Source organism: Zophobas morio, unplaced genomic scaffold, assembly GCF_036711695.1.
Source record: "Zophobas morio isolate AGI-343-1 ecotype UQ-CSIRO unplaced genomic scaffold, CSIRO_AGI_Zmor_V1 ptg000002l, whole genome shotgun sequence".
In the NCBI taxonomy this organism is placed as follows: Eukaryota; Metazoa; Arthropoda; class Insecta; order Coleoptera; family Tenebrionidae; genus Zophobas; species Zophobas morio.
In genome coordinates this window covers 13,782,210-13,800,620 of record NW_026972107.1, presented here as the reverse complement: position 1 = coordinate 13,800,620, position 18,411 = coordinate 13,782,210, and the positions used below count along the sequence as shown (strand labels likewise).

The following is an 18,411-nucleotide window of genomic DNA, read 5'->3' as shown; positions in this document are numbered from 1 at the left end:
AATACTTCAAGTACCAAGTACCAAGTACCTAAATATAAAAGTACTTCAAGTAAAGTACTTGAAGTACTTAAAGTACTTGAAGTATTACTTCAAGTACTTTTACTTGAAGTACTGAACAGCTCTGATACCAATTGTGAACAAATTATAAAATTTGATTCTTAGACATCTACAAAAAAGAAACTAAGACTAAGATTCTTTGAAATTCTTTCAATAAAGCTTTAAGAATTTTTAAGATCCTTCCAAATTCTTTGAACATTTTTCCTGAACATTCTAAAACACACAACAGGGGCCCTTGATTTTTTTTTTCAAATTTTCTCTCAAAAAAAAAACAACCATGTCCAAAATCTCTTCAAATTCTTCCAAAAACAAAAGATAACGGACCTCTAAGGTTCTTTTACATGTAAAAAAAGGATGCTAGGGTATCAACATTTTCTGTCAAGCTGTTTCAAAAACAAAACAGCAGGGATCTTGAAATTTCTTCAGGATTTTAAAACATAAATAACAAAAGGCCCCAACAATTCTAAGCATCTTGAGATTTTTCCAAATTATAATTATTTCAAAACAAGTTGAAGGCATAGGCACCTTTAAAATTGACATTTTGAAACCAAAATAAAAGGAACCTTAAAAACTTTTTCAAACGCTTCCAAAAAGTAAAACAAGAAAGGTTTTTTAAATTCTTTCAAAAATAAATGACAAGGCGTGGTCAAAGATTTGTTTATATTTAAAAAGACGCCTCCAAAGTAGTTTCTATACACAAAAGTTGTAAAATAATACAATTTTATGTTTTCTCAAATAGAACGCACTATATTTTATTACTGACGTTACACCGTTTTTTTTTTTTGTTAAGTATTTTTATATTTAAAGTTGATAGTTATTGCGATTTTACTTTTTTGGAAGACAACTTCAAAAATAAATGTTCCTAAATGTAGAACCTTTTAACACCCAGATGTCTAAATATAGAGAACAAAAAATAAAATAAGATACAGGTTGTTCTATTCGAGATAACAATACATGAAAATCGTAACAATTTAGAATTTTTTATGAACACTTTGCATATTAAAATTTATACCTCTGCTTATCTTTCGATAAAATATTGCAACACAGATTTTAATAACAACATTATTGTGATTTTTGTCAATATTTACATTGCTACAAAAATTCAAGGAATTAATTCAATTGGCAACGTCTCATCGAAATTTCAAAAATAAAGTGGTTATAAAGTATAGGAAGAGGCTAATGAGAATATAGGAAAATATATATAGGGTGTTCTATTAAAAGAAATTAAACACTGAGTGTACATTGATCTTGCTGAAAATGTGTACACAGTTTCTAAATATTTTTCGCTATATTATTGTTTTTGTTACACGCTATTGTAAACGTACAGTGTGGTTCATCTTAACGAATTTGTCAAAATTTTTAAAATTATCCAGTTTATAAAACATAAATTGAACTTTAACAGAACTAACGCAAACTATAGTTACATTTTTTTAAACGACTACAATTTCTAGAAGAAAAGAAAATTTTTTTCGAGTTAAAAAAGACCATTGGTCTTCTTAGTTACGATCAAATAAAATTATCCTAAGTATTACTGTTTATGTTCGCTGAATTTATATTAATTCTGTGTTTAGCTTACTAACGAAAAATTAATATATGAGAGGCATATTTGAAAAATTGGGACAACGTCGAAATTAACTATTCCCAAGAAGTTAAAAAATATAAGAATTTTCTATTCCCGCTAAATTTTAATAGACTAACATAATTATTCTGCAAAATTGCAAATTATTTCCTCCTAACACACAACCAGTCCTGGCAATCAGGATCCATCAAAAACTATTCCAGTTAAATAACATTGCTAATGCTAGTGCACACAAACTTTTCGATTTTGTGAAATTAATTAAATTGGAAACCCGTCATGGACGGCTAGTTATTGGAAGTTTCAGAAACGTATTTGTTGGGTAAACATCTGTCAACAGACCTCCCTTTTTACCGGTAACCTGTCATTATCTTTTATCATGAAAATGACGAGTCCGATTACAGCGAATAAGGCTGGGTATCTCCTCCATCGCTCTTTATACCTACACTGTATTTACCTAGCTCACTATGTTCAAAGGGTTACGTATGAGGGGTTAACACATTTGATTCTTTGTCCAGATAACTACTTTAGGTAGACACATTTTCAGGCTTGTTATTGGACCAATCACGTTCACGGCTATAATTATGGATGTGTGCATGTCATCGCTGAAGGGTTGTTGAAACGTCACTTGTGACAGAATGCACGCCTTTTTTGTTCATGATTCAATGCTATTACTTATAATTTGTCTCCACACTTCTACAGTTATGAATTTTTGATGTAAGTAATGATAAGTATGCTTAATTAAAAATGGTAAAATTTTAACCCAAATTATGATGAAACAGACTGTGTTATTAATGTTTTGCTTGGAGTACTTTACTTTGGGATTACAAATCCTCATTATTCGACTTACCATGAATGACGAAAATTTTTTCTTGCCTTAATGTTGTCATTGCATGTAATTGGTTACCATTAGGTGGAAATCAGGCCATAGTGAAAGTTAAATGTCGAGCAAAAATTGCATGAACAATAAAATCAGAAAGAAGGATTTCCGCCGACTTCCCTATTTTCAAACCACGAACAAACATATCGAAATAAATTTAGCGCAATTGCTTCAGCAACTCGCGTCTAATTTATTTATTGATCTTAGCTAGTTGTAGAAGCTTTAGTTCTCGGGTTACTCTTAATAAGAAATTATCCTTCAAATTAGTTGTAGAGGCGGCGTCTGTTTATACAAACAAGCAGATGCCCCTTGTCAAACAAAGTTGTTTCAAGTTCTTAAAATAACATTTCAGCCAAGAAGGTCGTCAACGCGTGACATTTTTGTCGGCACAAAACTAAAACCGTTTCTAATTGATTATACTTTCCGCCCTAAAATTCACGAGTATCTTCTGTTACATCTGATTCTTTGCACCGAAGCTACCCTAGCACGAAATTGTAAAATCGACGAGATTAGCAATAAGAATGTTGATATTGATCTGGCTTGCGCAGAGCAAAGCAGCTCTTTTGGGTTTAGATCTAAAACAACGCTATGTAAATTGCCACCCAATTCCAGAAAGGTTCGCTCACAAAGCACTCCTACGGCCTATAAAACCGAGTCCCTTTTTACACCTTGCGGTCTTTTTATAAATATTTTAAAGTAAACGAGTTAATTTCGCAAAAATAGATGGTTTTCGTAAAATTCGGGAGGTTGTTAAAAATGCCAACTCACCCGGAATCTGCGCCTACAGTTAAAGAAATGCATCAAGGTGTTCAAATTTTGTTTGGCAAAAAAGACGGTCAATAAGAAGCCCGGCTATAGTTAAAACAGCGTTCTATTGGTTGGAATCTTCAAAGAATTCGATTAGTTTGAGCCGTCATTAGCAGTGTTATGACAGATGAACGCAGTATTGGTGGTGGCGCCAATGAGTTTAGGTATTAAGTTACATGTGCAGATGCTTTCATCCGACAACTCTGAGAGTTCTAAAAATTAGGAAGTTAATTCCTGAGTCCGGTTTCGATATATGTCCATTAACGTTGTCTATAGAGGAAGGCTGCGAGTATTTCTAAAACTGCGAACAAGTTTAAAAACCCTCCTAATACTAACAACCATTCAAGTCGTCGCTGGGGTTTGTATAAAGAAACTCGAAAACTTATTTGAGGGACTCCATATAACGAATAGGAATTAACTTGTTAAGCTAAAATGAACGCCTAGCGGGGGAGTGCGGAATTAAATTGAAAAGAATTTCAAGAATTTCATTTATAGCTTCAAGTATTTTTCATGTGGGAATCGATTCTTACCGAATCTGATTCAAACACCTAATAATACATTTTTTAAGATTCACATTCATCACCCAAACAAAAGCATAAGGGAAATCTGATACCTGTGTATTACAACCAAACGCTGAAAACAAAGAAATTCTTTTCTATTAAATAATAGATATAGAACAGGAACACTGACATTCTCTTGTGAACTTGAAACGTGTTTAAAAAAATCCAAGCCGCAGAAAAATATATATGTAATATCCAATTTGTGTGTCATTATATACTTCCAACCGATTAGACAACTCTAACAAGCTGTTAAAAGAAGCGTAATTATGTTTTAAAAAAGTGTGGATTTTATTCTTTGTAAGTTTTTCGAGTCCGTAAAAGAAGAAAGGCAAATTGTGTCTAAATAAGGGCTCGGAGGGGAAAAGAAGCTCCCAGCTATTCTCCAATTATAATATTATCAAGTTATTGGCGAGAAACTCTAATTGTCACTTTGGTTTCCAATTAAGACTGACACAGCCGAACAAATCCCTCAATCACCCTTCACACTTCCAACTTTAGTGGAATATTTATACAGGAAGATTAATCTGCAACTAGTTTTATCTTCCGCAAACTCTGAAACCGGCGTTAATTGGTAACGAAATCGGCACAGATTAATAACCAATTTGTTATTCCGACCTTTCCATTCCAGGTTTGGATTACCGCAGTGGCGACTTAAATATTTCATAAAAGTCATGGAGTTGGAGCCAATATGGCCGCGAAGTGGATGTTGTAGGGTCCGGGTTTCCGGAATAACTCCGGGTTGGCAAGGGGATGTTGATAATGAGCTTCTGACGAGCTGCTCCCTCGCAACGCAGTTATAACTCCAAAATATGGGGATCGGAAGAATTATTATACGGCAAATAGCCAGGGCCGGATTCGGACGTCTACAAGCCGTGAGGCATGCACTAAGTGGTTCCATAAATTAATAAGAAAATCGTAGGTTCAGAGGTTCATTTGTAACGAAAAAGTTTAAATTGTTCGCAAAGTGTGATTAAACTATTTTTAAATTGATGTGAACATTTTAGTGAGACGAAAAGCCATATTTATGCTTTAATTGTGGTATGTAATATTTTTATTGCTTTGTTAACAACCTCCCGAAAGCTTCAACTTTACACTTACTATCGCTGAATTATTTTCCTCTGGAATGCGAATGCTGAATTTTCATCAAGAAATCGATAAGAAGCTTTCTCAATGCATGAACAAGTCAAATCTTAAAGTTACCTTAGCTTTAGAAAATAAAAGATAAAGTTTAATGTTCAAGTTTTTGTTTTGTTTTGAGAAACATTATTTTAGCTACAGAAGTAAATATATAAAAAACAATTTAAAAATATATATCCATTAATTAACATAAAAAATGTTAAACGGTTATAAATTTTCTATAAAAAAAATATTTTAATAGTAAACAAAAATAAGATAAATATAAAAAATTATGATGAATATATTGTGTCTTAACTTTCGCCATGAATTATTTCTACTTCTTTTTCTCTTCCATAACTAAGAAAAGTATCCTAATAGGGTCTATCTGGCGAATGTATAGCAGATTAAACGTTAACCAAAATTTGTGTATGCAAATCTTATTTAAATTTTATAAAATAATCTATTTCTACATAATCGGTCCTTACTTTTTATTTTAAATACTGAAAAAATCAGAATTATATTCGAAAAATTATAAAATCGATTTTGCAAATTTTATTTTTCCTGTCTGAAATGTACAAAATACCGAGTCAAAATTGACTACTGTGAACTGACATGCCAATATTGCTGCCAATAATTCAAAATTACCAACCCAAAAATTTGTTTCAATCAATAATCACCCGGTATTATGCGTCTGCATTCGTAATTTATGAATTAACAGATATTTTTTTAGAATTTAGAATAAACGGGATGTCTAAAAAAATTAATGAAATAAACAATTCATTTTATCGAATAAATCCAAAATGGTCTAACTTAGGTATGTTCTTGAAATTTTGTAATACATTATATACTTAGTTGTTAGTAGGTATTACACTGTTCCTATTTATATTTATATATTTGTTATTTTAATAGTTCAATAGTTTAGTTTAGTTTAATAATTCACCTCTAATTTTATTTTAATTTTTAGGGGTTATCACAAAAAATACCTCAATTTGGTTTTATAATTTCTCTAAGAAACTGCATTTGTTTGAATCTTCTTATGAAACATTCCACATACACATTTCCCATTGCGTTTAATCATGTATTATATTTCTATATATACACGTTGATCCAGTTAAGTAGATACATATGTTAAAATTATAAAAACGCCGTTGTTTTTAGCTTGAAGCGGATAGTTTAATTTAGTATATTCCAAGTATGACCCACAGGACGTGTTGGCGTCGCGGCCCAAACTTATTCGGATTTTAGTAGACATACCGACAACAATATTTATTTCATTTTTAGTCGATAAAAAAAATAAAATTAATAATGATAAAAAAATTAAAGTTTACACAATGTCAATATTTCTAGCGGTTTTCAATATACAGTATGTCCCCGGATTGAGTTCACAAGAGAAAAAAAAAACTGTATTTTCTATTTTACAAAAAAATGACATAGGAATAACATTTTTTGTTTAATTCAAAACGAATAAATCTGCAATTAAAACTTCAATATTCCTGGTCTGTACTCCTAAAATTAATTTTTTCATATTTCTGAGTTCTTCGTTACTTTTAGTTTTTTTCGATTTTAAGTACACAGTCTGATAATACTAAAATTTTAATTGCAGATTTATCCGTCTTGAATTAAACAAAAAATGTTATTCCTATGTCATTTTTTTTTGTAAAATAGAAAATACAGTTTTTTTTTCCTCCTGTGAACGGGGACATACTGTATAAAACCAAGGACTTTTAATTGGGCACCCCATATTTGAATAATAAAACTGAAATATCTGTAAATAACGACTTTTCACTTGTGTTTATCATTTTTTGTCCGCATTCATAAGTCACTACATAATTTCTTATTAACATTTAGGACTGATACACTTATTTTTTTTATTACAACCCACAACAAATTCAACTGAAACTTCAGCCAATACATATTGCTAGCGTTAATTACAAGTAGCTATTGAACACATAATTGACAAGCACAATATTTCCAAATTCTTTGAAGAATTATAAAATTTGATTTTGAGAATTTTATTTTTTCATTAAAAGTTATAATAAGTTAAATATAAATGCAGTCATAAAGTACAAGTAAGACTTAAAATATTTTGCACATTTTACGTAGAATTTATTAGGGAAAATTTTGAGATAACGTCATAATTTTTTTTTTCGAGTAAGAAGCAGACAAATTTTGATTAACAAATTTACCAAGCTTTGGTTTTATAATTTCAAAGTTAAATTGTGAAGTGTTAATTCTAATTTTGTTTACAAAAATTCCAATGTCGAGGGAAAAAATCAAGACAGATTCATAAACCAAAAATGCTTTTTTATGAAATCCAAATAAAATTTAATATGCAAAATTTTGAGTTGCGGTGGGGATCACTAGACAAACTTTGATTAGAGTTTTACCATGTCCACGATATTCCTAAACTGCACATAAAATTTGACAACAATCGGTCCAGTAGTTTCGGAGATCATCTGTCCATTAAAAATCGGGACAGTGGTAGATGATAGGTAAGCGGAATCGCAGAACCTAATTTTTATACCCTAGGAGTCACGAAACGTCGAAAAATATTAAAGTAAAACTGTTTTATAGGGTTTCTCATCACATGAGAGTATTCAAAATGATGAACAAAAACAAGTAGAAACTTATAAGTCATTTATACCCAAAGTCCTGACCTGATCTGATTTCACCTGACCTGACCTGAGCTGTCCTGACCTGACTTGACCTGACCTGACATGGCCTGGGAGTCAAACCACCTTACTCATATCATGTTTTTCTCTTTTTAAAATCTTCCTTTTTAATACTTGAATTTTATTTTTTTAACTAATTTTTCAAATTTAAATGTCCAAATATTACGTCTTGAAACTATAGGTACACGTTATATTTAGGTACGTTTCTATAACGTTGATAGTGGTTTAGCTAAATTTCAGTGATCTTAACGTAATAAAAACGTTATTTCATCGTCATTTGGCTAATATTATTTCAATAAATTTCAATTTCAAAGTGAAATATTTATAATATTCAGAAATAAAAATGTATTGTTCATTTTATTATTTTAATTAATCTTTAATAATATTTTTTTAATACTCACGTTAATTTACACTTTATGATTTTTTTACAGAGTACAGATTTAACGTTAATCTCCTGTTTAAATCTGCTATATTAAGATAAAACTAAAATAATTTCAGTTTGTGCTTCTGAATCCGCCCCTGCAATCACCCCTCGCCCTCTCTTCGCGCCAATTCCGGAACATTTTCTACAGTTTTACTTTCGTTCTAACGAGCGGTGTAATTGCCACTGGAAATACTGTCTTTTTCTCCCAGTAATACAATTTCCAATAAATTCATAACTGTTTTGATTGGACAATGAAGGTGAGTGAAGAACTGGTCCGCTGTACGGCACGCAAACAGGCTCATTATTCACCGTTCTTTTGTTTCCGGAAACAACACTCACGCCATTTTGCAACATGGCGCCGGCTATATCCGCCAATAGGTCAACACATCACACACGTTCCGTTATTTCTTTGTTTGCTTTACCCCAGGACTACAATCGAGCAGGTTAATACTCTTCGAATTTGATTTATGAGACGAGCTTCGATCGGTATTTTAAAAGTGGTTTATAAAAGGGTTGCATTCTATTTGGTGAAAAAAGTTTGCAGAGACATGTTTTATTGTGTAATGGAAAGTGCATTAGCTTAATCTAATTAGGCATTACGCGAGTCATTTATCAGAGGCTCAGCTCAGCCCTGCTTTCCACTCTTCACTGATGTATATTTTATGCACCATTAAATATACAGAGTGCGCGTTCGCTACAATTGACAATTATTTATATTACAGTTACCATTTATCACATTATCGTTCAGTTATACCCGCATATTTCATAATAGTGAATGTTATTGAAGCAAATAAAACGGCGCAATTGGTTTTTACAACGTACAGTGATTTAGTGAATGTACTTTAGTAAATTTGCGTTTGAAAATGGAAGAGATATTTACCTGATAAACAGGAACCAGGGCCTGAGGAACTAAAGGAGTTTTTCAGCTGGGCGAAACCTAAAAATAGCAAAAATGTATTAGTATTTCAGAAACGTCAAAAATCAATTACATATTAAAAAACATGTCTGTATACAGTTATATAGGTATTTGAATAGTAGTCTCATAAATTCCACTGCAATTTTAAGCATCTAATGTCGATTAAAATGCATAATTCTTCTGATGTATTGGGTCAATCTATTATTATGTGGGCAGTTCAGAATCATAAGCTGTAAATTGTTCTTTTTCAATTATCGATTCATTGTTGAAAAGGATACTGAAATAACAGTACCTACAGAACATCACCGCTATGTGTTTAATAATGAAAAAAGAGACAGTAAAATAAGAATGCATTTTTAAATTAAAACTAAAGAGTTGTCAATAGCAATAATTGTAGACTAATTCTGTATTATTAGGTCAAAATAGTATTTAAGAAAGGTGAAACTTCATGCAATACTTATTGTAAAACTAAGGGCCATATTTTAAAGGTAAATATCAACTTTTTAGTTAGTGTTTTAAAAACCAAAACATCATCAATATTTGAGACAGCATTCAGATTTTATTAGACTGCTTTGAAGAACAGTCTGCAGCGAATGTTTAATTTTCCACCCTTTGACCGTTGAAACACCCTGTATGAATTTATTTTACATGAGTATTTTGGCAGAAATGCCGAAAAAAATTAAATTCTATGTTGTGTCATTAACTGCCGAAAAATAAAATAATTTCGAAAGACATATTTAAATCAATTTTTCTAATTTGTTTTTGGCGAATTGTATGCAACATTCGTAATTTTTTAATAATCTACACAGTACGAAAATTATATTCTGTTAATGAATAATGTTGCAGTATTTTCATTAAGACTTATTTAGTGTGCGATGCGTCGATGAATAAAAACTCTGCAAAAAATGCCTGATAAGAAAGGTATCGGCGAGAATTTTTTGTTCATTTTTCGGTTACGCAAAGGAGCTCAGTCGCAGTCGGTTTTGGCTTTGTTCAGGGCGTGTGTGGTTGTTAATTAGTTTGTTTAAATGGTTTATTTTTGTTAAAAATAATTTGGTTTCGGTCTTAAAGTGAAAGGTGAGTGTTGTGATGTGCCCTAGAGGAAGGAGTCTGCAAGAATCAGCGCGGAAGGAAAGGAAATCAGGATTTAAAGGGTAAGTGTTGCTATTATTTATTATTTCTTCAGTTCTTTTATTCTCAATTGATATAAAAATACGGATACTAAGGGAGAAGTAGCTGTATTGTATAAATCGTTACAATGTTTGTTTCAACAAGAACTCAACCGTTAATATCTCGTCAGATATTTATTCTTTAAAACTGGCCTTTCTAATAGGTTTTTCTTAAATTTCAGAATTTTGAAATATTTTTGTAATTGAAATATTAACTATACAACTAAAAGAAGTTCACGAAAACGTTTCAGACAATCAGTTTATTTGAAAACGGTGATCTTCTATGTTTGAGTTTATTGGGAAGTGTTTATTGAAGTTTCGGTTAAATTAACTTTAGAATATTTTTAACGTAGTGTAGCCGGGTTATTTTTACTAAACTTTCATTTCTTGTTTTCTGGACATATCTCAGTTTATGGAGTAAAAATATCGATTTTCCATTTCTGATTAATATTTTTTTAATCTTATCTACTCATTAAACGTATGTAGTGTTGAATTGCACCATTATTAAGAATTAGTATGTATGAAGTTGATGGTATTTTTTTTTGGTACACAAAAATTCCATGTGTTTTTTGTTGCAGTGGGTTCGTACATGAAGATGAGGGGATTCGCTCAATTGTGGCAGAAGATGAAGCCTAAAGGTTAGAATTTTGCATTAATTTTAAATTGGGTGTTGTTTTTTTTTTCACATTTTTTTATCTTTTATAAAGACTATTTTGTCTTATTTTTGTTTTATGAAATTTTTTTAACGTCTTTTTGTTACTTATTTTGTAAGTATTTTATTTTATTTTTTTTATGCACTCTTTTCCTTACGTGTGTATGTATGTTCATACAATTTTTTCTTTTCGATTTTTCGTGCACAAAAAAATTACGTTTCTTTCAAATTTTTTCTCAAGAATATTTAAATTATATATGATTATTTGTTGCTAAACCGTTTTATTCAGTGTTTGATTTTGTTCACAACTATATGTAAAATAAATTTTTGTTTCCACACATTAATATCTGCTCTAGGGTTTAAATTTTAACACATTTTTCTATCTTAAAATTCTTATTTCATAAATAAAATAACTAAGATAATTTTTTTTAAGAGTTAATAAGTTAATAGAGGCAATTTTATTATCTATTTTTTCCTTTCACTCATTATTACTCCCTCGCCCCTGAAGTAGGTACAATAAAACATACTAGCTCTTTTGAAATCTTATAAAATTTGATTTTGCGAATTTTATATTTTATAATAACTCCTATAAGTGAAAACAATGATGTCATCAACATTTTTGCAAGGACACGTATGTCAATTTGGTTAGATGCAGTACAATACCAAAAATATCAGTACTGCATTCCCAAAACTTCGAGAAAATGGAGTGAGTCGTTCTTTTTCGTAGTAAGTAATGTTTACATTTTATAACATAACATACCTACACCTATATTTGTGGTTGATGAGTCTGCCTTGATTTTTATCATAATTACTTTACAAAACTTTTTGTGCCCGTAGCTGATATTTGGGTTACATGCATAACGACATTGAATTTATTTGAATATTTATCTTCAGGTGCGAGGGATGTCCTGATTAAATGACTTTATACCTTTTTTATTTCCCGAGCGTAAAGAAGTATAGTAATCGAGTCCACTGGACGAATGGCCAATTTTATGTTTTCTCGACGTTTTATGACTTCTGTAGTATGAAAAAAGTAGTATCCCGTTTCCATCTGTCTGTCTGTCTGTATCCACTTTTATTAGACACGTAATCTCCGAAACTGCTAGGCCGATTGTTGTTAAATTTTGTATGTATATTAGAAATATCATGTAGATGGTTAAATGCTAATTAAAATTTGGATAATCATCCCCACCAACAATTTGATGACGTCCTTTCAATGAATTGTATTCTAAAATGATTTGAATGTTACACAAAAATATACTCATATACCTACTTGTAGTGTACGAATCCACTTTCAGTTTTTTCACTAAGCGCTCAAATTTTCGCAAGAACATTTGCAAGGTATAATAATGTTTTATTCCCGACACAGTTGGGCCGTTTGTTGTCAAATTTTGTTTTATATTAGGAATAACATGTGGTTGGTAAAACGCTAATCAAAATTTGTCTAATCATCCCTACCAATAATGATGACGTCACTTCAAAATTGCACATAGTAAATGGGTTTTAAATTGTATGAAATAACATAGTCCTACACATGTAGTTTATGACTCCGTATTGATTTTTTATCGGAAACGTCCACCTTTTTGGAAAAAAAACCGAATGCTTTGAAATTTTGGAGATGTTTTAAAGTTATCATAATCTTGAAAAATGTTTATTCAAAATATATTTACTTATTCCCTCCAAAAAGTTGATGACGTCACCTCAAAATTGTACCGAATAAATTCTATCTAAAATTGCAAAATATGATCGGTCTATACTTGTAATTCATCACTGCATTCAGATTTTTTAGATTTGCTTATACAGGGTGACTCAAAAAAATTAATAAATCAGTCGATCTTGAGCATTTGGTGGTGTCTTAATAATTTTGAGAATTAGGATTTTGAGGATTTGATGATTTTGAGGATTTGATGATTTTGAGGTTTTGATGATTTTGAGGATTTAGTGTCTTGAAGATTTGAGGATTTCGAGGATTAGAGAGTTTTGATGATTTTTCTATTTGATATTTTGAGGATTCTGAGAATTTGAGCATTTTGAGGATTTTTTAAATTTGAGCATTTTGAGGATTTTTTAAATTTGGTAGTTTGAAGCTTTTGAAAATTCGGTGTTTTGAGGATTTTGGGAGTTTGGTCATTTGAAGATTTGAGGATTTCAAAGATTGCAAGGTCCTCTTGAGCATTTTGAGAATTTTAGAATTTTGAGGATTTTTTGAATTTGGTGATTTGAGGATTTTGAGGATTTAATGATTTAGTGATTTAGAAGTTTTGAGAACTTTGAGTATTTGAAGACTTTTAGAATTTGAGGATTTTGATGATTTGAGAATTTGGAAATGTGAGGATTTTGAGAATTTGAGGATTTGAGGATTTGAAAATTTTGAGGAATTTTTTTTGAATTTGATGATTTGATGATTTTGAGGATTCAGTGTCTTGAGGATTTTGAGAATTTGAAAATTTTGATTATTTGAGGATTTGGTCCCTTGAGAATTTTGTGTATTTGAGGATTTTTAAAACTCGAGGATTTTGATGATTTGAGAATTTGATAATGTGAGGATTTTCAGAATTTGAGCATTTGAATATTTCGAAGAGTTTTTTTGAATTTGGTGATTTGAGGATTTTGAGGATTTGAGGATTTGAAGATTTTGAGAAATCAGTGTCTTGGGGATTTTGAGAATTTGAGCATTTTTAGGATTTGATGATTTTGAGGATTTAGTGTCTTGAAGATTTGAGGATTTCCAGTATTAGAGAATTTTGATGATTTTTTTATTTGATATTTTGAAGATTCTGAGAGTTTGGGCACTTTGAGGATTTTTTTAAAATTGGTGATTTAAAGCTTTTGAAGATTTTGGGTTTTGAGGATTTGATGATTTGAGGATTTTGAAGATTAGAGGTTCTTGATGACTTTTTTGAATTTGATTTGTGGATTTTACAAATTTGGTGCTTTAGGGAATTGAAGATTTCGAAGATTTTGAGGATTTGAAAATCTTGAGGGTTTGCTGAATTTCGTAATTTGAGATAATAATTTTGACGATTTGATGATTTTAAGGATTTGATGTGTTGAGAATTTGGAGAACTTGAGAATTTTGATTAAGTATTTGAGGAATTTTAGAACTTTAGGATTTTGAGGATTTGAGCATTTGAATATTTCGAAGTGATTTTTTGAATTTGGTGATTTGATGTTTTTGAGGATTTGACGATTGGAAGATTTTGAGGATTTAGTGTCTTGAGGATTTTGAGAATTTGGGGATTTTTAGAATTTGAGGATTTTGATGATTTCAGTACTTGGTATTTTGTAAATTCTGAGAATTTGAGAACTTTGAGGATTTTTTGAATTTGGTTGTTTGAAGCTTTTGAAGATTAGGTGTTTTGAGGATTTTGGGGATTTGGTCATATGAACTTTTGAGGATTTAGTAATTCGAGGATTTGGAAGATTTGAGAATTTTGAGTATTTGACGAATTTTAGAACTTGCGGATTTTGATGATTTGAGAATTTGGAAATGTGAGGATTTTGAGGATTTGAGGATTTGAAGATTTTGAGGAGTTTTGTTTTTAATTTGATGATTTGATGGTTTTGAGGATTTAGTGCCTTGAGGATTTTGAGAATTTGAAAATTTTGATTATTTGAGGTTTTGGTGTCTTGAGAATTTTAAAGATTTGAGGATTTTGAGGATTTGGTGCCTTGAGAATTTTGTGTATTTGCGGATTTTTTGGACTCGAGGATTTTGATGATTTGAGAATTTAATAATGTGAGGATTTTGAGGATTTGATCATTTGAATATTTCGAAGAGTTTTTTTGAATTTGGTGATTTGAGGATTTGAAGATTTTGAGGATTCAGTATGTTGGGGATTTTGAAAATTTGAGGATTTTTAGGATTTGAGGATTTTGATTATTTAAGTACTTCATATTTTGAGGATTCAGAGAATTCAAGGACTTTGAGGATTTTTTGAATTTGGTGATTTGAAGCTTTTGAAGATTCGATGTTTTGAAGATTTTGGGGAGTTGGTCATTTGAGGATTGAGGTTCACTCCATTTTCTCAGAAAATTTTGGGAATACAATACCGTTATTTTTAGTAGTATACTGCACCACTTCAAGTTGACCTTGTAAAAATGTTGATGACGTCATCACAAAAATGCGTAAAGAAAAAATTCAACTCGAAAATGCTGGATATACTTCACTGTACTTCAGGAGCGAAGGAAGTTCTGTCGAAACAACTTCCGACCAATTTTTTTTAGTAGTGATAGATTGAAATCTGTTATATTTTTTGGGTTAAATTAATCATATAATTAAATTATCAGGTAAAGTAATTTCGACGAATTTATTTAATGTGTTTGAGCTATAAATGGTCGGCATTTTCCTTATAAAAATTATCGTATACCTATTTACTAAGTAGCAGAAGCATAATGCCAGCTAATTATGGTTTAATTAAAATAAACATGGTTCGAAGTATTTCTTTATGATGTACCTCAGAAAAATAGTCTCCTATTATTAAACAGAACTTTCCTCGCCTCTGATATACAATAAAACAAATCCACTTTAAAAAATATATAGTTATATATAAATAATACAAGTCACAGTGTAAGAAAAAAGTTGCCTCTAAAGAGATCGATCAACTGACCTAATGAGCGGTTGCTGAGCATTCCTTTTATATTAGTATAAAATGTTGTTATCTGGATCCCTAGGGTAAAAAATCAAGACGAATTAATATACTACAAGTACAGAAGTATGTTATTTTATAAAATTTAAATAGCATTTTCAATGCAAAATTTTATACTATTCTTAAAGAAATTGAATAAGTTCGGAAAAGAAAAGAAACCTCATTTTTAGAATTATAAATTTCAATCTTGAGAAAAATCAGATCCTTTTTCATTTTTCAATTAACGTAGATACATAACAGGATTGAAAAGTAAACAAAGTGAAATTATTGACAGCAAATTCGAAACAGACATACCATACACGTTATTACATTTGCAATAACTTCGTGATTCAACATTCTGAGTATTAAATAATTTTGTCCATCGTTTAGGTGTCTGATTAAAGCGACACAGCTTAACTCCCAAATAGGAATTTTACCACAGTTCGGTCGAAATTCCAAATGTACCGCAGTTTGGGCAGACCACATTTTACCATATCCATGATATTCCTAAATGGCTATAAATTTTGACAACATTTAATCCAATAGTTTCGACAGAAAAGCGGCAAACGGAAACAGGGACCCATTTTTTCATTCTCTATACATCATGAACCGTCTAGATAATATGAAAGTAGCTTTTCGACGGATAGACCTTACTGCATCTTACTCTCGGGAAGTAAAAATACTCCTAGTCAATTGGTTTCTAAAAGCTTAACTTTCCATAATTTTATTTTTGCAGCTACTCATTTTCTAATGATTAATAGTAATAATATCAACAAATTGCGTACAAAATGAATACCTGCTATAATTTTGGTAATTCGTTTTCGCATCAATAAAACGAACCACGTGTTTAAAATAACAAATAATATAACAATAAAGGGGAATTTTTGTTCATTTTTCTATAGCGCAGTACAGGATGTACCAAATATAATTTTCGAAATTTTACGAGCATGTTCGCCAAACAATAATAACTCACTTTTTAATACGTATGAACAATATTTTCCTTAATTAAAGAGTTGTATTAATTGTACGTTTAAAAAGATTATTACAGTTAGTAATAATATGGTTAGCTGCAATAGAAACCGATTGCTGACATTGGTTTCCGCGTTGACTACTGGTTGAAAAACAATTTAACACGTTAAGCGCCAAGCCAAAATCATGCAGTTACCGTCATAGGGCCATTGGCAGGTACGTATTCTACATAAAGTTTTATATATAGTTACATAGGTTATTTCTTGAAATTCGAAAATTTTGTACCATATTTTTCAAAAAAACTAAAACAGACACCAGTGTCTGCTGTGGCCCTGCATTATATTTTATGCATTTTTTACATGACAGGGCCAGAGCAGACTAATAGAGCAGACACTATTCTAAGCTATGAAGAGGCCACAGCGGTCACAATAGCGGACACTTTTTTTACGGCGGACACTTAGTTTCATTGTTATGCAAATATATGTGTCCGCCGTGGCCCAGTAACATATCAAAAAAATCAGACAAAAAAGGAGGCCACAGCAGACACATATGGCGGACACAATCTGTAAAATTAATCTGAGTTATGCAACCACCAACCTAACTGTGGCATCAAATGTGCACATGCCATGGCAGACACATATTCGCTCTATAATGCCTAGTTATTTGTCTGTGTGGCCCTAGAGTAGGAAATATGGAACAGACACTGGTGACCGCTCTGGCCCCCTATGGAAAGCAGTGGTCAGACACCGGTGTCTGCTTTGGCGCTTAACGTGTTAAACACACTGCTGAAGCTTGAGAATGGTAATTAAATATTAGTAAAACATAAGGCAGACTTTTAACACTAAAACGTCGTAGCCAAGTAATTATTTTGACAAAAAGATTATACTTTGTAAGTTCTAAATATTTGCTGATAGATAGATAATTAGAGATTACAAAATTTACCAACGCCAGTAATTTTCCAAGTAATTTTGTAAATACTGATATGCACTGTTAATAATTCTTTCCTAATACCAGGTTTCTTTTCTATTTAAGTTTTGTAATATTCCAATGCACTTATATTACAACTTAGGTAGGTAAATGTAACATGAAATCAATTTTTTGCTTGTCTTTTTTGTGCTAGGAGGAATTTTCTCGTTTTGATCCAAATTCAGTAAAAATTGCAGGAAACTAAATCACAATGTGTCCACTTTAGTAGTAGTAGTAGTAGTACAAAATGGAAAGGTATGCTTACGTTTTAAGTTCAGTTGGATCTGTATCTACACTAAGAAAATGGTATGCCAATTTCACAGAGTTTCCTTTACATGTAAGTAAATGTATTTTTGGTTGTATAGAAACGAAATTACGAACAAGTTATTAAAATTCAGTATAATTACTTCTGTATGTCTAGTGCATAAACAAAAAATTACAAGATGTTTGTTTGATAAGCAATTAAATTATTATTTATGTCGTTGTCTGCAGATAAAGATCAGTAGATTTAATAATTTTTCAAAACTCATTACACGTAAGTGGACGAATAATCAGCCAAACACAAAGGCAAACACTGTAGATGAAAGATAAGAAAAACTGTAAGTAGTGGCATGGCCGAAATTAGTAGAAAAGAACTTAATTATTGTGAGTGTTTCCTTATAGATCGACAAACCATAATTTAAAAACAAACACAACAATTTTTCTTTTCGGGACATCAGTCGGAAACACAGCCTTAAACCTGAAGCATTTTATGAAAATCCAATAAACTTCTCGAATTACACCCGGAACAAAGTTCAGTGCTCCACATATGCCATTCCTTCCGCACACAACTATTATAATCATGTACGCACCGATGTTAAGTAGCTGTCATACAACGAACCGTCTACAATACAAGACAACCTGAGACGTCTAAACTACCATTGAAGTATAATGGACCATACCTAATGCTTCTCGAAGCAATTCGCCTTTCCGTTTGCCAACTACAAGGACGAAAATTCTTTAACGTCATTCCGGGATCG

The 18,411-nt window shown here is 31.1% G+C and overlaps 1 protein-coding gene across 1 annotated transcript in view; it reads right to left on the bottom strand.

Moving 5' to 3' along the window:
* The window catches only part of LOC135128327 (visual system homeobox 2-like), a 129,478-nt gene that overhangs the window by 84,943 nt on the left and 26,124 nt on the right, over positions 1-18,411 (bottom strand). The window contains exon 2 of the mRNA XM_064055240.1: positions 8,973-9,029. Within this exon, the coding sequence (XP_063911310.1) occupies positions 8,973-9,029 (57 nt within the window). The remainder of the gene's footprint in view (positions 1-8,972; positions 9,030-18,411) is intronic.